This window comes from Stenella coeruleoalba (genome assembly GCF_951394435.1).
Source record: "Stenella coeruleoalba genome assembly, chromosome: 8".
Taxonomy (NCBI): Eukaryota; Metazoa; Chordata; class Mammalia; order Artiodactyla; family Delphinidae; genus Stenella; species Stenella coeruleoalba.
The window spans coordinates 33,677,247-33,703,107 of record NC_137154.1 but is presented as its reverse complement, the minus strand read 5'-3'; the positions used below and the strand labels follow the sequence as shown (position 1 = coordinate 33,703,107).

General features: G+C 35.9%; 1 protein-coding gene across 1 annotated transcript in view; it reads left to right on the top strand.

Annotated features, from left to right (window-relative positions):
• The window catches only part of GAS2 (growth arrest specific 2), a 158,347-nt gene that overhangs the window by 98,928 nt on the left and 33,558 nt on the right, over positions 1 to 25,861 (top strand). Inside the window, exons 6-7 of the mRNA XM_079929755.1 lie at positions 731 to 872; positions 7,613 to 7,720. Coding sequence (XP_079785881.1) covers positions 731 to 872; positions 7,613 to 7,720 — 250 coding nt within the window. The remainder of the gene's footprint in view (positions 1 to 730; positions 873 to 7,612; positions 7,721 to 25,861) is intronic.

Here is a 25,861-nt window from a genome sequence, read left to right as displayed (position 1 = left end):
TCTGTCTTTGAACTGCTGTGGCATTTACAATTTACAACACATAATTTTTAACATATTGTTATTCTAAATTATTTTTTGTTTCTTTATTCATTTTCTTCCTCGGTAATACTGTACATGCTTTCATTATGTTGGTCTTAAAAGCATAACCAATGTACTGTATTACCCATTCTACCTTGATCTGGGTCCATAAAGATATACACATAAGAGTGAATTTCTTCTCTGTTAATTCATTTAAGGACATTTATTTGGGGAAATTGCTGTTTTCAACTTGACTCTGACTCTCTGATTTTATTTCCATTTTTAACAAGCTTATATTCAAAATAGGAGTTCAATTATAGCACTAATATCATTAAAGCTAGTAAATCTGAAAGCTGAAGACTAAATTAATATGGTAATTCATGTTATTGACTCATTAATATATCGAGTATTTTAATTTATTTTTAGTATGTTATGCATCTATTCCTTTATATGTTCATATATAGATATAAACATATATGCGTATGTATATGTAACTATAAATATATATGTATGTATGTATGGGGGTGTGCATGTTTTTCCCTGCTTAAAAGGGTGCCAATTTAAGAACATACTATTTCAATGCCAGAGAAAAGTTAATGTTGTTTTGAAAAGTTAGCAGTTTGGTCCTATGGTATAATTGGATGCAACATACGGCTAAGTGTATCATTATTACAACTTATGCATGTGTATTGATCTGGTGTCTTTTAAAAAGGTATGGTGTGGAGCCTCCTGGTTTGATAAAGTTGGAAAAAGAAATTGAACAAGAAGAAACACTCTCTGCCCCTTCTCCTTCACCTTCGCCTTCATCAAAGTCTTCTGGAAAAAAGAGTACGGGAAACTTACTGGATGATGCAGTAAGTAAAATTGGTCAAGTTTCTTATCAACACTTGGTCTTTTTTGAACTTCAAAACTTATTCTGTACAATCTTCGATCAGTCTAACCTTTACCTATTCCAATGTTATTGAAATTTACTTTAAAATCCTATGAGGGGGGCTTCCCTGGTGGCGCAGTGATTGAGAGTCCGCCTGCCGATGCAGGGGACACAGGTTCGTGCCCCGGTCCGGGAAGATCCCACATGCCGCAGAGTGGCTGGGCCCGTGAGCCATGGCCGCTGAGCCTGAGCGTCTGGAGCCTGTGCTCCGCAATGGGAGAGGCCACAACAGTGAGAGGCCCGCGTACTGCAAAAAAAAAAAAAAAAAAATCCTACGAGGAAGTTTATAGTCCTGCAATTCATTTTGAGATTCAAAACTGAGCCACTTATTTAAAATACAGCGTCACTTAATTCTGCTGAGTAGTATCTAAAATTTTAGGATAATAAGTCATCCTCCCGAAAATTGTCTTTGAAAACACTTAAGCCTTGATAGTTTCCTTATTCACTGATAAGAAGCCTGAGGCATGGGACTTGAGGATCTTTAAAGAAGGAAAAGCAAAATACCATGGAGAAGATAATTGCCCTTTATTGACTGCCTGCTATGGGCCGGGTTCTGCCAGTATTCTTCAAGCGCTCTTGTTATCTTTAGGACAGGTTTCTTATTGAGGAACCTGAGACTTGAAGTTGAAATACCTGCTGAGAGGAAGAGAGGAGCTTAGATTCCAACCTAATTTTGTCTAACTCTCTGAGGTCACCAACCCTCAGAGTTCTTGAGACACCATCTTTGGCAGATCAGGAAATATTTTCATTATACCCTCATAATTACAGAAAACAGATTCTGGGTGTAACAGTAAACAGGATGAAATAAAATTCTCTGGCTACTTCTGTTGTGTCTTAAGTAGTGTGTCATGTGTGTGCATTTACTTCCCAGCACATATGTTTTGAGCGTAAATGTCAAAAACCTATGGGTTTTATAAAAAATGGAAACCTCGGGGATGTCAGACTGAAGTATGTCTCACATACGCAAGGAGAGTTCTTAGAAAGTAGCACCAACCATGATGCCAGTTATAAGGAATAGGCAGGATTGAAAAGGACAGCTAGCCTGTAGCTGAGAGTTTCCTTCCCAAGGGTCTGAGCTGAAAAGAGCAGGGGAAATGGCTGATTGGTGCTGTAGGATGCAGAAAGAAAGATTCCCCCATCTTTTCTTTCTTCCATGTGACACTATAACCTATATTGCAGATTTAAATGAGCAGAAATATAACAATTTGTCTGACCGATTGAGAATTCCTATTTCTGCCAAGGGTAGCACACATAAACTTAGCCCATCAAGGTATCTTATCCAATGCCAGGTTAATTTAGTTTTCCTTTGTTCAATCCACTCAGAAATGAAAGGATAGGCAGGGCATTTTAATAATACACCTAAAAGGACTTTAAAATCACAGGAATGTTTTTAATGATCAGCCACATGTCTTGAATCCTGCTGTTTCATTTTTATTTTGTAAGGTAATTGAATAACATTGTACTAATAGTAGATAATGGCACATTACTTATATATTGATGAGAACAATTTTTTTTTTAATTTTATTTATTTTATTATTTTTGGCTGCGTTGGGCCTTGGTTGCTGCATACGGGCGGCATGTGGGATCTTCCTGGACCAGGACTCGAACCCTGTCCCCTGCATTGGCAGGCAGACCCTCAACCACTGCACCACCAGGGAAGCCCAACAATTTTTTCTTCTCTCTCAGTTATACTTTTTTGATTAGACTTACTTTAGAGTAAGATCTTCCTTTTAGTCTTTCTCTCATAAAAGTGTTTTTCTGGGGTTACTATGCTTGATCTTAGGCCTTTTCCTCTCAGCTCTTACCTCTATTCACTTCCTTTAATGCATTAGAGTCAGAGGTCTGACCCTTAACCTCCTAATGAATGAATTACTGAATCAAATGAATTTCTTAGTCCTCAAATTATGAGACCACTTTCTGGTGTTTGACACTGTTGAGCACTCTGTTCTTGAAATTCTTCTCCATGAACTTTATTGCTACCAGAATGATCAACCTAAACGCAACTCAGAATTGATTAAAATTGTATAAGGGCTCTATAATATCCAGGGTAAAGCCCAGACTCAGGTATGTGTCACATAAGCCCTCCATGTTCTGGCCCATTTTGTCTTTCCCAGCCTTTTTTGCCCTATGGATTCATTCTTGCATTCTGATGTATCTGTTGTAAACCTATACTCTAATCCCAAACTCCCAAGGATTTTTTATACCCTGTGTTTTTCCTCACTTGGCTTCCTCACACTGCTCATCTTTGAAATCTACTTTTAGACACCTTTTCATCTTCTAAAATTCAGGTTGTGTGGCCTTCTATAGAAAGCTTTTCTTGGCATCTCTCATCCCAGGTAAAATTGACAAATTTGTCCTTTGTACCTCAAGTTCTTTTATATATTTAATGAAGTGTTTACCTTATTGGGCATAAATACTTATTCTTCTCTAGGTATGGTCCTTGCTCTCAAAGACAAGGACCATATTTTATTCAGCTAAATCTAGTACCATGCTTATTGGATAAATTATTAATGTGGGTAATCAAAGTTTAAAAAAGACTCTCCCTTTTTCTATTTATCTGGAATGGCCATGTGCTCTGGAAATATGTGCACTTCTCAGCTCTGCTGTAGCTTTGCAGAGCGAGGAGATGTCGCCCCTTGAAACCATTTCCATGAGCCTGGGAAAAGTAGTTAGAATGGTTCCCTTTCTTCACCAGCTTGTCTCACATGTGGCCATCCCTCATCCTTGAGAAGGGGAGAAGAAGGACAGGAGGGAGAAGGTGGCGAAACAACTATGAAAGGGATTTTGGAAAAGTTTTACCTATGCTCCAGTTCAGAAGAGGTAGATAGGGACTCTCTTCAAAATGGCAAGACTGTCGCTCTGTGGTTGTTCTTCCCTACTCCAAGTTCTGTTCTCTTAGCTGGAAACAATGAAGGGGGTTTCAGAGAAGGTTTAAAGTTTGTCAGGGTTTGGGAACATAACCATCTGTATAGTGAAGGGGTTTTCATTGAATGTAGGAAATGTTCTAAGCATATATTTCTATACTGTTGCCAGCTAGAATACTATGTTCACAGTCTTCAAACTAGCATTTCTCATGCTAGTTTGAATGTTTAATCAAACACTCACACCACCAGATGACCCGTGGAAAAAGAATTCCATGCTTAGGTTAGTTTGAGAAATACAGCTTACTATAGTCCCTACCTAGAGTTTGGCAATGCATTCTGGCATATCAAAGGCACTAGTGCGTTCTGTAATAAGATCTTGTTTAACCTGGAATTTTCCATGCTTATTTGGCCACAGAAGCCTCTTACAGTCTTCTTCATTCTACATTGGGGAAATTGCATTGAAATATTTGCATTCTGTTTAAGTGATAGTTTTTCATTGAGTGTTTTATTTCAGGGACAGTGGAACAGAGAGAAAAAACATATGAACCTCACTAATGGCTTAAATCAGAGCTTCATATGTCAGATATAAAAAGGAAATAGTTCCTATGGCAACTGCTTCACTGCATATGAGGCATATATAGCCATTGGGGAGTTGAAGTTCATATACTCCAACATGTTCTTTAGAATAGGGATATAAAATATTGCTTGCAAAGTTCCTGTGTTTAGTTAATACTATTGGCTATTTCTACTCTGGCAAAGTTATTATTTACATCAAAAAAAAAGAGAAAAAAAAAGAAGGAGAATAAAGAAGGGGAGTAAAAAAAAAAAGGAGAAAAGAGTAAAGAAAAAAGAAAAAGAAAGAGACGCAGACCTGTGCTAAGATGTCATATTCCAGTGAACAGTTTCAATGACTGCCAGTTTTGAAACTTTCAATGTGTCCTCACATTTCTTTGTTTGCTACTTAGGAGAATTGTGGAAAATTGAAAAACAAAATAGGTGACCTTTTATGTGGATAATACATCCCAACTTCTTTAATCAAGCCAGACATCGTAAGAGAAACACAGTGGAGTCCATTCGGATTAATTTATTCCCCTGATGTCCTGATAGAGTGATTCGGCTGTGATAAAATGATGGGGTCAGGTTTAGTGCCCTCGTGTTGAGCCTGTTCCCACACAATGAGTTGAATACAGTTCTAAGAAGCCATTCTTACTTTCTTCCTCTTCTCCATCAACTTCCTCAGTCTGGGGATGAGAGATAGTATAATTCTGAGTAATCAGGCTCCTCTTGAAATCCCATTTCAACAAAAGCTGGCTGGGTTCCTGGCCAAAACCAGAACACCTGCCAGACTGACTTACCCCAAGGTAATGTAAGAAGCAAGATGTCATCAGTCACTGTTTACTTAACTCCCCACAGCCTGGCCTTGTCTCTTCCATTTCTGCTTCCAGCTCTCACACAGCCACACAAAAGCCCTTGATCTTAAAAAGCAAGTATATTTTCAAAGCTTAGGAAGGCATTAGAGAAGGACAGGCCACTTGAGAAAGTGTTTCTTGTATTTTATTTCATTTGGTACCAATAGTTTCTGTATTTTGTCTAAAAACACTTCAAGATGGAAATACTTTCCATCCATACTTGTGATTGTCATTTCTTAGCAGAGGAACCACTTGAACACCAATTTACTGTCTGCTCAGTTACTACATCACGGTAAAGCTGTGCCAGGCGTGACTCTCCTAAAGTCTGGGCCATGTGCTTTTATGTTGCTGACTGTTGGATTTTTTTCAGGGTGGCCAAAGTCCTTCTCCCTCCCTCCCTCCCTCCTTTCCTTCTTTTCTCATGGAATTATTGTGGTGCAAAGGAAAACTGTACTGCTTCTAGCAATAGTATGCAATAAACACAATTTATATATATGTATATATATATATATATATATATGTACACACATTTATATTTTTTTAGCATTTATTTTTTTTAACATCTTTATTGGAGTATAATTGCTTTACAATGGTATGTTAGTTTCTGCTGTATAACAAAGTGAATCAGCTATACATATACATATATCCCCATATCTCCTCACATTTATATTTTTAAAACATGTCTATAAATACATATTGAAGGAGATACACATAGAGGAACACTTACAACACTTAAGACAGCACACATTCATTGGTCCTGTGACCTCACCCCCACCCCAGAATGTGGGTCTGCATTATAGAAGGGAATCCCTAGGGGTAGGATTCTATTAATACTGGGGGAATGGGTGGATATATCTATGGCCCAAGTATCATATGGTATGAGAAATTCAGAACTCAAAGACATGGGCCTAATCGCTCACATAACGATGTTAGACAGTTCCCTCACTGTTTGAATGAAAGCCATCTCTAAGATTCTTTGAATCCAGGCTTAATCTGTCACACTGATTTCCTCCTGCGTCCTTTTTAGGTCCCTGTGCTTATTTATCCATTTATTATTTATTTATTTATCCAAACTTATCTCAATATAAGTTTTGCTTCAGGATTCCCTCACTCTTTCTAGCTTTCCCCTCTAGTGTCTTATGCTTCCATACTTTCTGGAACCTTGCTTATTCTAGGGAAACCGAGGTGCTTAAGTCCTTTACTCCAACAGGCATGTGAGTTCCTGCGTGACTCTTCCCACAGTTTTTTCTTAGTGGAAGACTGATTGAAGTCAGACCTTGAATTATTTGATGAAATGATTGAATTGCTTTGATGACAAAACTCTAGGAATCGTATCTTTGTGGAAGCAAGAATTTGGGTGAGGGCTGTCCAAGCCAATCCCTTCAGAATTTAAATTTGTTCAGCCTATAGCTTCTCAGATGTAGGCTGTACATTATTTAGATCTGTCTTCTCTGGAAACTTTGACTCAAAACACAACCTATTATGCTTTTGGGTTTTTGGTTGGTTGGTTAGTTGAAGAGAGGACAGTTATGAGACACAGCATGGCAGGTTCCCAACCAAGGAAAACATAAATAAGTAAACCTTATTCCTAAAATCAAGCACTATACATTGTCTTTAATAGTCACAACTGTCTATAAGCATTATGCACTTATCATTTAGTGTATGTGTTTTGTAAAGAGTACAGAGATAGATAAAATAGGGAAAATCTGATATTCAGACATGGATTCTATAAAATACATACAAATTGTAAGATGCTGCTACAGAAATAGGTTTTGGCAGGTGGGAATTACTGAGGAGTGAATTGCTGGATTAGTCTGGATGAATTAGAGATGACTCCTTAAAGAAAGTCTCAGGATTCAAAATAAGGTTAAATAGTCTCATTTTTAAATAATAATACTTTTAAAATTCTCATTTATTTTGAAAATGAGTAAAATTAATATTAAAGTTATGACAAGGAAACATATAGACTGCGTCTATATGTTTCCTCATCATAATAGACTATGTTAACGTGCCTTGTATTCTAGTTCTCAATATATTTATCTTGACAATCCAATGTACATGATCTTTTTAATCCTCTAAACGTGAGAACCCAGCTCGTCATCCCTACACTGCCAGTTGATTTGCTTGTGATTATCCTCCAGCATCATTATCATTGTCGTCATCCAGCTTATGCCTTAGTGCAGCTATTGACCTTCACAAAGTGCCTTCAGGGCCTGACCTTTACATAGTTAAGATTTAATGTGATATGTCTATGCTCACATCGTGTCCATAGTCTGATATAGAACAAATTTAAAAGCATTAATGGTTCAGGGGCCTTTGAACCCATGGAACAAATTAATCTAAAGGCAACCTGATTAAGGAGAATGAACTTGCCTGCTCTTCTATTTCAGGTGAAACGGATTTCTGAAGATCCTCCTTGCAAATGCCCGAGCAAGTTCTGTGTGGAGAGGCTCTCGCAAGGAAGATACCGAGTGGGAGAGAAGATCCTCTTCATTAGGGTAAAGTTTTACTTTTCACTTGACAGCTTGTCCTTTCAGAGCATATACAGGACTTAAGTTGCAGGTTACAGGGAAAATATGACCAGTAACTCAGCAGGAACTTCCCTTATGGTGCTTACGATTGGATTTGAAGACATGAGGTATGAAAATTTTTTATTATCATACATAATTATCACTGAGAGCTAAATAAATAGAACTTTATCTTTTTGTATGTATACACAAATATATACCCCAAACAGGTCATAGAAATCAAATAGAATGAGGAAAAGAAGAGAAAACAAATTCCTTTTTTGTCTATGCATTTAGTTTCAAAGGAAGAAAATCCACCTCAATGGGTAATAAAAACAGTATTCTGCCCTGGTTTTCCATATCTCAAGTTTGGGAAATGATTAACCTATAGGTCCTGATAACTTTCAAATTATTTGAACATGACTTTTCAAAAAGTTTGTGTTGTAAATCAGAGTGAGGACAGTCAAAACTCGTTACAACGGCATGGTTAAATGATGACTGCCATTTTTTTACTGGTTTTCTGGGTTAGAATAAAGAAACATGGGCCTGTGCCAATGAATGATTTGGTGGCCTCTATCCATTTTACAATCATCCTAATGAAAAATCTGACTAGATGTCATGAACAATTCTTGACTGTAATTATTGGCTCAATAAAGTAGCATTTCAGGCTGTGATCTGTTTTGTTAATAATCAAGAGAATTTAATCTCTCAAATTACATTTGCTGCTTTTCCTGAGACCAAGAATTCTTCTTTTCAAAAATAAGAAAGTGAAAAATAAAGCACTGATATACTCCTAGAAATCTGCAATTATAAGTATGAGTCCTTCTATCTTATTTTTAGTCATTTCCTAAAGAATAGAGGTTATGATTCTGAGAAGCTATATTGTCTTGTCATTTGAATAAGTTAAAATATTTTCCTTTTTATTTTATTTTGTAGAGCTGAATAATTTGGATGTGTACATCTAATACAATCAGTGAACATTCTTAACAAATCAGTGATGACCCAGTAGAAAATTTTTCCAGTGTAAAGTTTTCTTTTTAATGACCACTTTTGACTGAAAGTTAGTTGTACGACAATTTTTTAAGGCTCTACAAGATGTAATTTAAAGAAAAGTTTAATTATAATTAGCCTTCAAAAATAATGTCAATCATTTTGTATTTTAATCTAACATTAAGTCAGTGTTTATTGATCTAACAAAAATGTTCAGGTAATAATTGCTATTTTGCTTTGGAAAGGCAATGAAAGGGATATAATGATATGTTATTATTAGGGGCTTGAGAACCAGTTTAGGAGACTGGCCTCCCTAGAGTAGACAATTGGCCCAGTCATCACTTATTGTTTTTTGTTACAAGGATAACATGTTTATTTTAGCCAACCAGCCTGCTTTTGCTTTAACACATTAGTAAATGGTGATTTAGTAGTACCTCCACAGATGTGTTTAAATTTTACTAAGTTGGCCTTTCTCAACTGAAGCTCAGGCTTCTTGAGACTATTAAGTCCTGAAGCTTAGAATCAAAACATAGGGTTTTATTTATTTAACCAATTATTCTTTTTTATAATGAAAGTGTTGACAAAACACATGATTAATAAATTAGATGTTTTTCCCTAATAAAAGTTAACCTAATATCTTTAGGCAAAAATATATATATTACATACATTTATTTGTATCTGGTCTTCCATATTTAGTCAACTCTCAAAGAATTTGATGTCTATATTTGTGAATAACATAAGTGTATCATATTTAACATTTAAAATATTTTTTGATGTTCCATTTTTCTTTTCAGTAAATAGTTTCCTTTTGGAAACCTATGCATGTATTGTTTGTAAAGGAATTGAGACTCACTTTACTGAAGAAAATTGCATCAGATTCCTTAGTGATAGCATTCGAATTTAATATCAGTTACCACAGTAGAACATAATGTGCAGTTTCATGCTTCTATAGTTCCAGGAGAGCCTGCAGTAAGAGAACTGACTGTAATGTGGTTATTCACTGATTGGCCCAGCAAGTTATAGCATCATGTTGCTGTGATAGATGTTTTAAAATAGTGTTTTAGTGAATTTTAGTCATTCACTTTTTCTCATTTTGCTCCATCCACATATAATCTGTACTTTTTTTTTTCTTTTTTTGGTGGAAACTTCCCCATTTGGTGGAGAGACCATACGTTTATTTTACATTTGTGTAACCAAAGGGCCCATTCAGTCATTTCCCCCAACAAAGGGCTAAAGATCTCAGAGGAGCATGACCTTGCCTGTGGAATAACAACACTTTCTTTTATTGTTCTCCTTTGGTTCTTTTTTTAAACCCTCCTACCTTCTTGTAACCTCATCAGTTTTTTTGGTTTTTTTTTAACCTCATCAGTTTTGAGTGAAGCAACCATTCTAATTACCTCTTCTCCAAAGCCACAGCCTTAGTTCAGGCCCCATCAGCTTTTCTTTTTTATTTTATTTCTTTTATTTTTTATGTACTTAGTGCCACTGAACCGTACAGTTACATATGGTTTAACTAGTATGTTTTATATTATGTGACTTTTACCACAATAAAATTTTTTTTTTTTAATTTGTACTATTTTTTTTTTTTTGCTGTACGCGGGGCTCTCACTGCTGTGGCCTCTCCCATTGCGGAGCACAGGCTCCGGACTCACAGGCCCAGCGACCATGGCTCACGGGCCCAGCCACTCCGTGGCACGTGGGACCCTCCCGGACCGGGGCACGAACCCGTGTCCCCTGCATCGGCAGGCGGACTCTCAACCACTGCGCCACCAGGGAAGCCCTGACCCATTTTTTTTTTTATCTTAATTTTTTAAAAAGAAAGAATCTATTATTGCCTAAATTGCAAAAGAAACTACTTGTCAAAAAAGGAAAATATCCATTAATATATTTTCATTTCAATTCTTATCTTTTGGCTTGTCAGGGGTCCATTTCTACCCTGATGGAGTAAAGGGATTCTACCAAAACTTTTCTTGTATCTGGTTATCCCTAGAGACTTTTTACCTCTCATTCCCTGGAGTTCAGGAATTGAAATTTCACAGGCAGGCCATATGCACCTTTCAACACATATTTTTCCCTGTTTCTTTCTCTGCACTGAATGGATGAACTAGAAATGTCTCACTGATGTGTGCGCACCTTGGCCAGTACTTTTGGATTTGTGGCAGGGGCTATATTTAATTGATTGTCATTCTGCACTAACACATTATAAGGAGTTGGCAGTTATTAGTCAAAAAAAACTCAGAGGTGTTGATTTTCAAACGATAGTTAGATGGTTGTTGCCGCTAATATCTTAACTTTAAGTTTCTTTGAACACCTGAATTAAGTAGAGAGTGCCTTTGGTCAAATTCTCAGACACACTAGGGGAATGATTGCCTCATGGTATCTGCGTTGCTGTTCTGGGTTTCTTAAGTTTGCATTTTTAACATTGGTGTATTTTAAACTTTGTCCTCTTTGCTAAGGCTTCCAAATATAGTCATATTTACGACATAGTACATAGTAAGTGGATACATTTATGCATATTATTTCATAACATGAAATATATATGGTATCTTAGCATCTGTCTCCTAGTTTTCTGTCCGTCCTGAGAGCAGCCATGTCTTCCTGTGGTCATAATGAACCTATCCATGCAAAAAAAACAATTTAGGTTCCTTTCAAGCTATTAAGAATGTTGACTTACTTTTAGTTAAAGAGAACACACTAGTTTGCATTTTACCAAGGTTTATATATATATATAAATGGGATTCTACAGTATACACTCTATTTTCTGGCTTTTTTTCACTCAGCATAATTATTTTAAGATTCATCAATGTTGTTGCCTGTGTTAATAATTTATTGTTATTGCTAAGTAGCATTCCATTATATGGATACACTAAAATTTGTCCATGCATTCACTTATATCAATAAGACATTTGGGTGGTTTCCAGTTAGAGATTATTACAAATAGAGCTGCTGTGAGCATTTATGTATAAATCTTTGTATGGACATATGCTTTAATTTCTGTTGGGTAAATACCTAGGAATGCAAAGCCTGATTTGTATGGCAGGTTTATTTTTAACATTATAATAAATTGCTTACTGTTTAAAAAAAAATAAAATAAAGAGAGCACAATCACCAAAAAACACTGACATAGAAAACACTATCCCTTAGAAAGTCATAAATACATGATTCTATTAATAAGTCTCTATCTAACACAATTACTCCTGATTTACTCTTCTTAACGTGAGCCAGAGTTAACAATTTTATGTCTAACCAAATTCCAAAGTTTGTTGACAACACCCAATGACTTGACTTATGTATGGTTTTATGGTTATCATATATATGAACACATTTTCTCATTATGCATTCAAATCAACACAATAGCAACACAAAAGAATGAAAAAATTAAGAATGTGTGCAGATTACAGAGAAAGAGTGCAGAAGACATTTCTGCAGATGATATCTTTGTTAAGCATATGTTTTGTCTGTGGGTTTCTAGAAACCAATGTATGAATAGATACTTTGCATACATGGCTATCTAATGTTACTTATGTAGATGCATCTATATTCTCATGTAGACATGTTTGTTTATATGCACAGGTCTCCATTTAAAGGTGAAGGAGTAATCTCAATATAAAGAATATATATAATATATTATATATAATATAAAGAATCCTTTAGTACAAGGGGAAACCTCCAAGGTTTCTGACAGTGGCTTTTAGGCAAATATGCTAATAATCCCCTGCTAAAGTGGGAATTCTCTTGTTTCTAGTTTATCAAACACAATTTCTCATAGCCAGATTTTTGCCCTGCACCTTGCAATGAACAACACTGCTTTTGAACTATCCGGTGGACAAAGCTAAATGCAGCTAATTTCTAACTGTGTGGTACAGATACAGATTTACTTTCTTCCCAGGTTTAAATATAACAGCTATTTTTCACTGACTTTTGAGTGATGATAAAACCTCCTTGCTGATGTCTGTAGTAACAGAGATTTAGATATTACTATTTAGCCATGCTGTGTATCTTTGAAATGTAAATAGATGAATCTCAGCCTAATGTTATGATTTTGAGGAGGAGAGAAGTAAGAATTTTCCTTTGTTCTTTTGTTCATTCAGTTAGTTGGTATCTACCCGGGCTTCAAGTATTGAGAAGTCACTTGACAATATAAAGCTGAATAAGCTTGTAGGAAGGTTTTCAGAAATATGTGTTAGATGCCATGAAATGTCTATACTATTTGATTTGTCAACCCCAATGCAACAATGATCATAGTCCATGTAAACAATCTAACAGTAATTTTTAAAAGTGGTTCCCAGAAAAACCTGGGAACTTGTTAGAAATGCAAATTCCTGGGCCTCACCCCAGACCTATTGAATCAGAAGCTCTGAGGGTGGGGTCCAGACACACGTGCTTTAACAAGCCTTCTAGGTGATTCTGATGCATACTAAAGTTTGAAACCACTAATCTAAAAGAAAGAACTAACTATATGAAGGAAGAGATTTGTTGTATCAATATAACAGCACAATTGGCAATCACTTGCATGTTTGATCATGGAAGAATATAACCATATAACTAGGAATGATCGTTTTGAAGACTTCTCTGTATCATTGTGAGAAAAATACTGAAGATATAATGTTAAGTGGAAAAAAACCCAGGCTTTGAAATTGTGTTTACATATAAAAATACCCGTGTAGAAATGATGTATAATTATGATTAAGACTTGAAGTGAACAGGAATAATTGAAAATGGTTTTTAATTTTCAGAGGTCATTAAATTATGAGTGATTATTTTTTTCTGTTTTGCATTTATTTCTGATGATGAAAAATAAGAACTCTTTAAAAGAAGAGAAGTCAGCAACCTGATACAGTTGCAAATGTGAGAATAAATAAAAGGATTTCTAAAAGGTGTCAGATTAATCAGCTCACTGCTCATTTTTCTGGTCCTTTGCCTAAGCTTCCGATCTTCTGGACAAGGGTAAGGAAGTTCATTGGAGACATGGTGTTGTCTAGACCAGGGAGGGCTTTGCATTTTGTTGTGAACTTGTACCATATTTTTCCTGGGATGAACCTCTTACCTTTCCTTATTGTTCTGTACTATTTTATTTCTCCATTTTGAAAATTCACTCAAGTTGTTTTCCGTTAGCACTAGGAAATGTGTAAACATCTTAATAATGTCCCTTCTCTTTGCAGACCCCATGAGTAAGCCATATGCTTAGTTTTGTCTCTGCTAGTCATTAAGGCTTTAATCATTTGATATCTCTTTCCTTTAAGGCTCAATTTTTAGTGACATGCAAATAATCTAATATTACGCAATAAACTGATCTGTGATAATGCATGAAATGGGTGTAAATGGCTCTAATGAGTAGAACATCCATGGGGGTAAGATCTTTACACTTAACACAGTTGCTCTAGTGTTCTGATAGTAGAAGCATGAGAGCAAGCCAGTGGGGTCACATGTTGTGAAGTAGCTGACTTTTTTGGTGCTACTTGCTTTGGGCACTAATATGATGAATAATTTTTTACTTAACTACAATTTACCACTACCCTAATTTTAGCATTGTTCAAAGCGTGTTCCAAGGAATTATAGTTCCAGAAGACGTTCAAAAATATAATTCATAAAGAAGAAGGGTCATAGTAATGGGTTTAAACAGGCTTCTTTAATAACTCTTATTATTGATAATTGACTCAGCCTCTGTCTGAGCAGGTGTGATATATCTCACTTTAACCTCTCATTGTGGTGTGGGAAGCACTGTTGCCATTCCCATTTTACAGCTGAGAAACATAGAGGTTAAGTAACTTCCCAGGTTATAAGGGAATAAGTGAGGAAAGTGAGGTTCAAAAGCCTAACTCCTGAATTTACACTTTTTACCACTAAGCAATACTGATTTATTTATCTGGGATTTCTTGGAGGGTTGAATATACTAATGTGATCTATTAATCACTAGAATGAGATGTATTATGTAGCATTTTCCAAATGTATCTGACTGTAGAAATGGTCCCTCTGCCACCTTTTTTTTTTCTTTCCCCAGAGCATTATCCTGGGCTAGGGGGTCATGAAAACATACTTTGGGAAAGACATTATCAATCAAATCAATTAAAAAATAATTTGTAACATAGAATTATATGGAAATGAAAGTTTTCTACATTTTCCAGAACTAAAATCCATATATATCAAAGTACTTCTAAGAAATACTGAATTTATACTCAGTTTTACCTATAAGTTCCATTTGGAAATTATGATTCAAGGAAATGACTAGAAAACTTTAAAGGAAAGGCAGCTAAAATTTTAAAAGTATCATTTGTGCCAGGCATTGTAACAGGTGCTTTATATACATTGTCTCACTGAATCCTCTACCACTCAGCTGGGAAAATGTTTTTATCCTTTTGTTACAGGTAAAAAGACAAAGACTTAGGTTAAGATCTCAAGTAAATAGTATGATACACAAAATCTAGATCCTGTCTCCCAAACCCACAACACACTCCATTCCAAGCAGCTTCCCTGTGGAATGTCCATCAGATGCAGATTTTTATTCACAAGGTTAGTTAGTCCTCTAAAAAGGACTTGCGACTTTTTACAATATGTTTAAGGCTCAGCTGTATAGTAGTGTATTCCTTATATCATTTTTACTTTACATATATTCAGAATACAAAGGGCATTACAATTGCATAATCAGTAGTGCTTATGTAATGTAAGGAAAGGAATATAATTTGTTTACTTGACTGTATTGGGATAGTAATAAAATTATAACAATATTTATTAGGTGTTTACATGTATGTCAGACACTCTTCAAAATGGCTTATATGGCCTATATAAGAAAATAAGATATATTCTTTTCTGTCTTGATATCTTTTTAGAAGAAGTCAAAAGATAATTTTTTATATTGCCAGTATAGTCTTCTTGAGTCTTCTTACTAATTGTTGATATTTTTAAGTGGATTAATATTATTTCAAGACATTTTAATAGCAGATTTTCATAGTTGGGTAAAACCATATCAGGTTTCATGCTAACACTCTAAAGGGTCTCGGGATTCTTTTTTCCTTCACATTTTAAGAAATCTGACTACTTAAGAAGCCTAAAGAAAAGGCAATGAATAATTTAATTGGAAGTCAGCAGAGGGCTTTGAAATGTTATAGAGTCATTATACTAGTTCTGAATTAAATCATCGCAGATCAATGGAAAAGTCACACACATTGCTGTTGATTCTTTGTAATTACTTCTTTACCATAAAAATTCTTCTGGGTTATATCTGTGTGGTAGAAATCAACTCACTATAACAAGCCAAGCAAGAGAGGTACCAGAGCTCTGTTGCTATAGCAACCCAACCTGGCGATGTCTTCTAGGACTTGCTCTAAGGGAAGGTCCAATGATAGCGAGTAATATTACTTTCTTTTCTGCTCTTATGACACATATTGATTTACTGTGAATAAAAAGTAGCATGATTCAAATTGCATACCTTTCCTGGTAATGAAAAATGGGCTCTTGTGTAAAAATGCAAAGGAGTTTTAAACTAGTAGCAGGGAGTAAAACTTTCATTTATCTTAGTGGAAACATTGCACAAACAGCCATTACTCAGCAGTTGAATGTTGAAAATTCACTTTTTTTGAATAACAAGGATATAAATATTTCATCTAATTTAGCAATTTATGGGAGCAGTGATTATGATTTCAAAACTATCTAATGGCTTATATTAATTTCTAGGAAAAAATATGGCTATGTTTGCCACTGATATATGTAAAATCTCAAAACATTTATAAGTGTTCTAATCCATGATGAGAGAAACATGGCTGTTACTAGCACATGAATATTTCCAGACTTAGTACCTTTCTTTGCCCAGCTGCCTCAAAACTGAACACTAATTCAGGAAAAGCAAGCATATTCAAAATTTTAAATATATTCAAACTCTTTAAATTCAGATTTCTTTTTAATAATATCTTTGCTCTATTAAAGACACTCATTTCTCTGTAATTTATTCATGTTCAATAAGGCTGGTCTAATAGGATATAATTTACACTTTGGTAACACATCTCTCAAAGGACTTTGCAAATGTTAATGTCTTCTTAACCTCTTCTTTCGGAGAAAGGCATATATCTTAGATGAGTGCAAAATAAACAAAGTGATCAACCACCACTGTAAAAAAAAATCAGCTGATGGTATGTTGCCCTTCTGAGATTTATTTCTTGAGAATGAAAACCTTTAAACATAGAAAAATTTATACCAGACTTTGTCTAAGATTACACCCAACACTACATTTGACACCAAATTTGAAAGCAAGAAAAAATGCAATTTGATATCTCTTACAAGAATGGAAAGAGTAGTGTATCTGGGCCATTTTCCATATTCCTATTTAAGTTAGAGAATTCACTTGTTCTCTTCCCGTTGAATTGTTAGGAAGTACATCAAGTGTGAAGAACAATAAATAAATGAGAGCTCAAAACCAAAAATCCTTTTTCCCTGAGAATTTACCATTATTAGCCACTTAGCAATGAGTAGATTTTTTTAAATTTTGTGTCTTCCTTTTACCTGAACTGATAAGCATTTTTATTCATCTCCAACTGAATTAGCAAGGTTTAGCATGCCTTTAAGTTGTACAATACACGTGTGACTCTATTCCACCTTGAATCATTTTCTTTTGCCAGTACACTGCCTCTGGAATAAATGGACGATTTTTTTTCACTAGCCACAAATCAAAATTATTTAAACTTATGGAAGCATTGAAAAATTAAATGGCTTCATTGAGGAAATGCACAGGTCCTCTGATCTGCATTCCCAATTTCTGCATTGCTATACCCTTCCTGACATTAAGATAAATTTGTTGCATATATATACATCTTTTTTTTTTTTTTTTTTTTGCGGCACGCGGGCCTGCCACTGCTGTGGCCTCTCCCGCGTTGGAGCACGGGCCCCGGAAGCGCAGACTCAGTGGCCATGGCTCACGGGCCCAGCCGCTCGGCGGCACGTGGGATTCTCCCGGACCGGGGCACGAACGCACGAACCCGTGTCCCCTGCATCGGCAGGCGGAGTCCCAACCACTGCACCACCAGGGAAGCCCACATCTATATGCATCTTATATAGTGGTATATGTATGTGTGTGTATGTACACATGCGCGTGTGTGTAGTGAAAAAGCACAATTTAGGGAGTTAAATAAGTCCAATGATTTGGCATTTTTTATTTTAAAAGAGATCTCAGGTTGATTTTTCTGTGCCAGAGATTTGAATTCCTTATCAAGAAGTTTGTGAGAAAAATTAATCTTTTATTTTGTCTACATTTCTTTACATATACGATTTAACACTCATGGATTGTTTTCTGTGTGTCAGGTGCTTTTCTAAGTACTTTCCTTGGATTCTTTTATTTAGCCCTCACAACTCTTTGAGATAGGTGCAATTATTATCTCCATTTTAACAATAAGGAAACCAGTATTAGGAAGTTAATTACTTGCCAAATGTCACGCAGCTGTAGGAATCAAAACCTTTCTTTGAATTCAATATATCTGATTTCACAGCCCATGATCTTAACTATATGCTATCCATTCTATTTCAGACTATCTAGTCATGTGGCGTGTGGTGTTGTGTGTATTGCTGTTCAGCGTTTCAACATCCACTAATGATTGACCTGTACTTAATGTGCAGCTCCTAATTTGCTTATTCCTTTGCTGATGTGGTTTGGTAAAACATGGAATTTAATAGCCAGTCCCTGTTAGAGAGACAGAAGAGAGTACCCAGGAAACAGTCTTATAAAACAATAGCAAACCATCCCCCCACAAACAATTCAGAAAAACCAGGATAGCTTTCACATTGTTCAACATAGTTATTGATTTTTTTTTCATATATTGACCATACTTGAAAAATCTTCCCAAAGCGACAATTTATTTGATGAATGAACAAACTAAGGAATATTCTCAATTTACTGCAATTATATATTTCCATTTCCAGTTTGCTTTTATGTTATTAAGATTAAATCCCCTTAATTTGATTATATATGAAAGGATTTTCTGAACATACTGTGGTGGAGTAGGGAGGTGAAATTGCCTTTTGTACCTTTTAATATTTTTATTAAAGGAATTAAATTAGACTTATGACGAAGTATGAACTGAAAATTTTTGGCATGGCAATTAATGCTTTTGAATCAAGTTTCCTAAAAATAAGTTTTGAGTAATTTTTAAATAACATTTTTTCCTTATCGTGTTACTTGATGGAGGCTAGAGTATTTCTTACTTTTATATGGTTTTTAAAGTACACTTACTTATACATTATGTCATTTTTTTATCACTACTCTTTAAAAAAATCAGTGTGATTGTTAATCTACATATCTTATTGATGAGGAAACTGCAGATAATAGAGATTTAAGAACTTTCCCAAGGTAATCCAGCTAGTAAGTGGTTGATCCAGGATTAAATCATATTATAATTTTTATATACTAAATTCCATATATTTAAAATGTCACACAATAAAATTTCCCTTTGAAGTTTTAATTTTTATAAATTTTAGCATAACTGAAAACCCTTTGTTGTTCCTTATGTTTTTGATTTAAGAATCATTTGCCTTGTGTTACATAATAATATGAAATTGTAAAGTTTATAAGATCTTTCTTTCTTCCTTTTGTAGTCTTCCCAACAAGAACATTTCTTGGTTTACATGTTCTATGCTGGTATAAATGTGAATGATTTTTTAATGATTGAAATCTGAATGATTTTTTGCAAAAGGGAAAGAAATGGAACAATTATACACAAAGGGTATTGTGTTCTTGAATTATTGATGAGTCTTCCAGCAGCCAGAGAACAAACCTGGGAAATGTCTGTCATTATAAATTGTACGTAATCCTTCCAAGGGCTCAAGTTGCATAAACAGGATTCAGCCAGATTCATTAAGAAACATACTTTGCAACTGTGGCCATCTTGAGTTTGTACTGAATGTAGTCAAGCATGGTAGCAATTTTGTCATTACAACATTGACTATAATAAATTAGAGCTCATTTATTTAGTGGTATCTTTTTCATAAAATCAATGAGTTAAATTTCTGCAGACTTGGTCATGTTAGACCTTGCTTTGTCTTTATCTTCTAATACTTGACATTTTGAATTTCAGTTCCTCAGTAAAAACATGGAATCTTGGTTCTGGACCCAGCAGGTGCCTTCACCACCTAACTGCCAAGACTTTTATTTCAGGAATCTTACTGATTCACGTCAACTTTTCATTCGCTGGAATGGTGTGTTCCGCTCTTATTAGTATTAACATTTTCATCTGAAGCTTGGTTGTATGTTGTTTAGGATATATTCTGCCATTTCCTGCCATCTTGTTAGAAGCATACTAAGATCTTGAGGAAATCGTTGTGTAGATTTTGGGAGGAACAAGGTATAAGAATTTGGGTTTAATATTGGCCTTAGGATATATACTCAATAGAATATATACTCAGTTTGCTTTACTATAATGAAAATCCTGATGTTACCAAAAAAGTTTTAAATCACAGTGAGTTATTTAGAGATATTTGCCCTGTTTCTCTAAAAGGAACATCAGCAAGAAATCACTCTTCTTCTAGCTGCAGCTTTCTCTTATATTCATTTCCTTTTACATACTAGCTTCTCTTGCCAACTTCTAAGTCTCCTGCACTATACTCACAACTTGTTCTTCCAGAGCTCTTGGCTATTATGGAGAAATGCCTTCTCTCTAGTCCAGAGGTTTTATAACCTAACTTGTAATACAGCTACATTTTAGGGCACTATAAACTCCATGGAAAAATTATAATTATTTGAGCTATCACCATGTAAAGGGCTTTCTCATTCTCTCTCTTTCTTTTAAACTAGCTCTATAATTTTTGGGGGGTCAATTTCACAGAAACTGACACCTTAGTTAACAGTCTTTAACTTTTACTCTAAACATGGTCACTTGTATTTTTCTTGAAATCCAGCCTCATAGAACATGTGGGGCAGAGATGATTGGATAGTCTCTCTGAGGCCTCATTTGAAGGCAGGTAAAGGGAAGACCTGGGATTTCAAATTCACTTCTAACTTTGGCATTAGGCATAACGTCTCCAAGGATCCCATTCCCTAACTGCAACACCCAGACAAATAGTAACACATTAATTTGTCATCATCCACCAGTGTGTTAGCCATGATAATGTCACCCGGTCTAGGACTCTTTAGATAATCATGGTCTTTAGAAGTCCTGGGCTAATAGAAAAATTATGGAAAGTCGTATGGCACACAGAACCTTAGGAGTTTTATTAGCCTGTCTACCTAAGGCTAAGGTAGGCTTCAGCCTTGCACAGAGAGGAACTTTGGACCAAAATGTATATGTCAAAAAATCCCTCTCCCATGGTGATGTTTACAAAATGTCTTTCTACCTTCTTCTAAGTTCCCTAACAATCTACAACCAACATGACAAGGAGCCAAAGTGTTCTCAGAAGCCAAGAGCGGAGTGTGTCTCATATCCAACCTTGGAAAGCTCATCTATCTCCTGTATTTACTCAACGTCTTATAACAAAGAGAAATCCTCCAATGAGCACTGAAAGAATTCCAAAGAAGCCTGGGTTTTTAAACTGACATCCTGGCACCAAGGATTGAGTAAGGTCTTTCTTCATGTACAGCATCCATAGAACTGGTGGATAACACAATTATATATATCAGCTAGAGGAAAGGTAAAGATGAAATATTCTAAGGATAAAATGGAAGATAGCCTTGAATAATAAGTTACAGACATAATACTATCTGATCATGGGAAGGGAAATGAATGTTTCCCAAGGATAACTTTACTTTGGAACCCTGACGCTTAAGCTGAGAATCTGGGACCTGTCCTTCAATTCTGACTGAAGGACTTTCAACCAATGACCTTTCAGATAAACTAGGCATCTCGCTGTGAGTATGTGACCATTGTGAGATTAGAACACTGCATAAATACCTTTTTAATTACAACAGAAGGAAATGGTAGTGTACCCACGTGTCACAATTTTCTGAGTGGAAATACAATGGTAAGGCCTTGAATAAAAGCAATAGACCAAGTAAGTGGGGAAGTAAGGTCAAGATGGCAGGATATTCCCCTAAAACAGGAAGTTTCGTACAGAAAATAAACACTTCATTTACTTAACAATTTTCTCTACAGTTTCATGAAACATTCTCTAGAGCCTGGTATATTTCACTTGTGGAATCGAGACACAGACTTGATGTTATTTTGGGGGAAAAATTATTTCCTTACATGTATCTCTTATTGTTATAGTAAGAACTCAGAAAGGAACAAGAGACCAAAGGACCCCAGAAAATGGATAGTTCTAAACATTTATGTTTTAAAATGTGAATGACTAACACAGTCTACAATTCTCGGACTATGTATGCTTTAGTTATCACTTAATGTAGATAATTAGGCAATAAAATTTCCCTTGACTATAGGATATGAAGAAATATAGGAATAGTCATTATAACTTGAAAGTAAAGGTTTTCTTGAATCTCATCACAAAAGATCACAGTTTGCATTTTCAGGTAACGTTCGTGTTCCTTTCTGCAGTGGAGATGGAGAACATTTTATGAACTTCATATCTTCTTGTTTCAGTAGGGTCTTCATGGTTGTGACTATGTCTCCACAGCCAAAGCAAAGCAGACGTTTAAGGTAATTACTTAGATAATTTAAGTAATGATTTAGTAATTTAAAACCTTGGGGGAAAACCTCTCCACTTTGCTTTCACTGTGGAGCCTTGGCCTCCCATCAAATGAGGGAAGTTGGGCATCCAAAAGTGAATCTTTTTCCAGTTTTTTATTCTTTTTTTTTTTTTTTTTTTGGTGAGGTATTAAAATGCTGCTTCTCCTTTAGTGTTCCTGTAGCAGTTTGTAAAAATGGCAATCTGGAGCTTATTGTGGATAGGTAGTAGGCAGTAACCTAGTAATTTTTGTCTTTTCTTAGTGTAATTCCCATACTCCAGTGTGTTCCTTCATTGAGCTTATTATTTAAATTATTTGAAAGTATAAACCTGAGTTCAGCTTCTGTATGCAATATCATTTTAGCCTTTACTTTAAAACATTTAAAAGAATACACTTGTGGAATAAAAATGAAACACCATATAATTTCAGAATATTTAATTCTGAAATTATAATTTCATTCTACTCCCATAGCACAAATTGCCCTGTGTGGTTTAACACATGGAACCCCACGGACCTTTGCCAAATTTCTGCTCCTGACACCATATCTAACCTCCAGATATATCAGTAGTACTTTAAATTAACACGTGTGATTTATTACTTCAGTATAAGAAAAGTTACAGGGGATAGGAATGGGATAGGACTCGAATTTGAGGCCCTGAGGTTTCCAGTGTAGACAGAAACATTAGCTCATTTTTAGTTTTTAAGTATTAATAATTATGATCTAGAAAGAATAGCTTACTTGAGTAAGTCTTGTCTATTTCACATAAACAAATAACTGTTAGAAAAGATCCATTTTGTCAATTCTTCTTTAAACAGGATGAATATATCTTGAAACTACTTTATGAGAACTAGTTTAGATTTCAGAAAAAGTGTTGTTGAATGCATCTACTTATCTGTAATTTATTTCTGCACACATTCACCAAATGCACGAATATGAGGCATGTGCAAAGAACTTTTAGAAATTTCAAGGATATAGTTCCTCTGTAAGCTGTGTTTCCTTATAAAGATCATGCGTAATTATATAAATAATTGGTCACACACTACTGATAATTCTGACAATGAAGTATAACTTAACCGGTTATCCACATTAGTAATTGACAAGCAGGAGAAGGAGATGAGTTCCCTTAGAAGCACTTCTAAAATCTCCTCACTGAACCTGAAAATGTAATAGAACAACAGAGCACATGACTGTGTTGGGTGGCAGAAAAACACCACACAGAACTTTCCTTGGACCTGTTGAAAGTCGTTGCATAATGACCTGTGAAGCAACTTACTGCTAAATGAACGTGAAACCTAAATCCGTTGCTCTGATCTGACTACGACAGCCTTGACCCCCATCGATCACCAAAATTGACTGAACCACTCTTCCTAGCTGGGTGTGAAGTTTCCCTTTTGACTTTTCAGATGTCACTTGGTTAAAGAGGAAGATGTTGCCTGACAGGTTTTCTTTGTTCAAAGAACATGAATGTCTGTGTTCTTTTCACGACTTAAAATTGCCACACCTCTCTTTGCTTTTCTCTTTTTAAAAAAATTTTTCATACATGTCTTTTAAAAGGGCATGGGTATTGAACTAGAAAGTCAGGAATATAATTATCTGATAACCCTCATCACAGTGCTTCACATTTTAGGGTGGATCTCTATATTTGAAGTTGGTATGATTTCAGTAGGCATCGTGGATTTTATAGGGGAGGTTTGCAATGGAGCTGGCAGGCTAGTTCTTTTGCAGGCAATTAACATCTCCTTTGGGAAGGCTAAAAACGGTGCAGAATTCTCTTCTCTCCTTTTCTTTACCTTCCCTTTTTCCCCTAAGAAGATGAGTAGAGGAAGAGAGCATACTTTGCTAAGTTTTGGGGGTGGGATCCCCATTCTGGTCTCTTGGTTTTCTTTCAAATACAGACATAGAATGACAACAGGGACATTGTCTTAATTGAAGTGAAATGCACTAAAATCAGACTTGCTTCCTGGAGGCATTTCTCAGAGACCCTATGATGCCCAAAGCAAGAGTTTGGAGCTGAGCTTTATCATTTGGTGGGTACAGCCCCTCTCCTTTCACCCGTGAACGCAGGAGGTTCTGGAAGAACAGTAAGAGCTTCCTAGGCTGTGACAAGCACAGTTTAGAAAGCTTTGCTGTACATTGGACCTGCAGGCAGAAATACCAGAGGCCAGCTGAGGCCAAGCCCCTAGTCCTTCCTCCTCCTGGGGGCTGCAGTCTGCTGCTCGTTGTCTCACTTTGCTCTCACACTATTTCCCGCAGGAATCTCAGCCCTGTGGCCCCTCCAACTTTTGCCAAGGAGGCCTGCCAAGCTATCTTCATTCCCGAGTCTCATCACCCAGTTCTGTTCCCAGTTTTCAGTTCTCCCTGCCTCGTTCAAACCCCTTTCCACAGGTGGGACTTATGCTCTAGTCATCTTTGCTCCTTATACCCAATGCCACACCTCAACCTTAGTTTCTGAAATCTACACCAGCTTCGGATCTGGCCAGGTCTGTATAGGCCTAGAGTTGGGTGCCTGCTTTGGGATTTGTTTGGTTCTCTCTGAAGCAAGATTACCTCTTCTGCCTACTGTTGTTGGCACTTCTGAGATCAATTTTCTTCACTCCCAAGATACCACTTTTTGACCCTCTACCCACAGCAGGTTATAAGAAAGGTGGCAAACATCATTTTAACCACTTAGATTACAGCAATGTCCACATAACCAGAAGCTAGTGAGGGAGCTGTTGATGTACTTAAAATGCCTTCACTCAGTGTTTGCTGCCCAGACGTGTCCAGTTAAAAACATTAACACTCCATTTTTATTTTACATGCAACTTCATATTGTTATCTGCAAGCCTACTTTGTTACAAGTACGTCTCCAGAATAACAGGTGTTTTCTCATATTACTATAGGCATTGGAGCTTTTTATTACAAGTGGCTTGCCTTCATCCGTGTTCTGTCTTTGATTTCCTTAAAGTGAAAGCCTTTCAAAACAAGTCTTATGTCCTTGATTAGAATACATTTAGTGTGTCATTTTAAACAGAGCACTTTTTCCATATTTTAATAGAACAATCTCTGTGGTTTTGTTTTTTTTTAAATAGCAAAGCATTTAAAGATTTATCCAAGAGGTGCATAGTTAAATTGCTTGGGAGAGCTGGGAGAGTACTTAAAGCTGTACTTAGTACATTGATTTGAAGAATTTAGATCATGTTGGGGGAGACATCACAGTTAAGTTAGAGCTCTACCTTTCGTTAGTCTTTTCAGGTAAAACATTTTTGGGGGTTAGATTTGGGGGTGGAATTCCAAATAAAGTGTTACCTATCATGGGGTTTTTCTATTAATGTGGACTTCAGGAATCAGGAAGAGCTATCAGGAGAAAGAATAATCTGAAATGAGACTAAAATAATAAGTCTAGGTTAGCCAAAAAAGAGTAGAAAGGAGAGCGTTTCAATCAGAACCAGAAAGGAAACAGCATGCACAAAGGCTCAGAAGCGCCAGAGAAAAAGGGATAGGGAAAAAGATAGAAAGGGAGGAATGGGGGCCAGAGATAGAATGAGGCATTATCAAAACTCTTAGA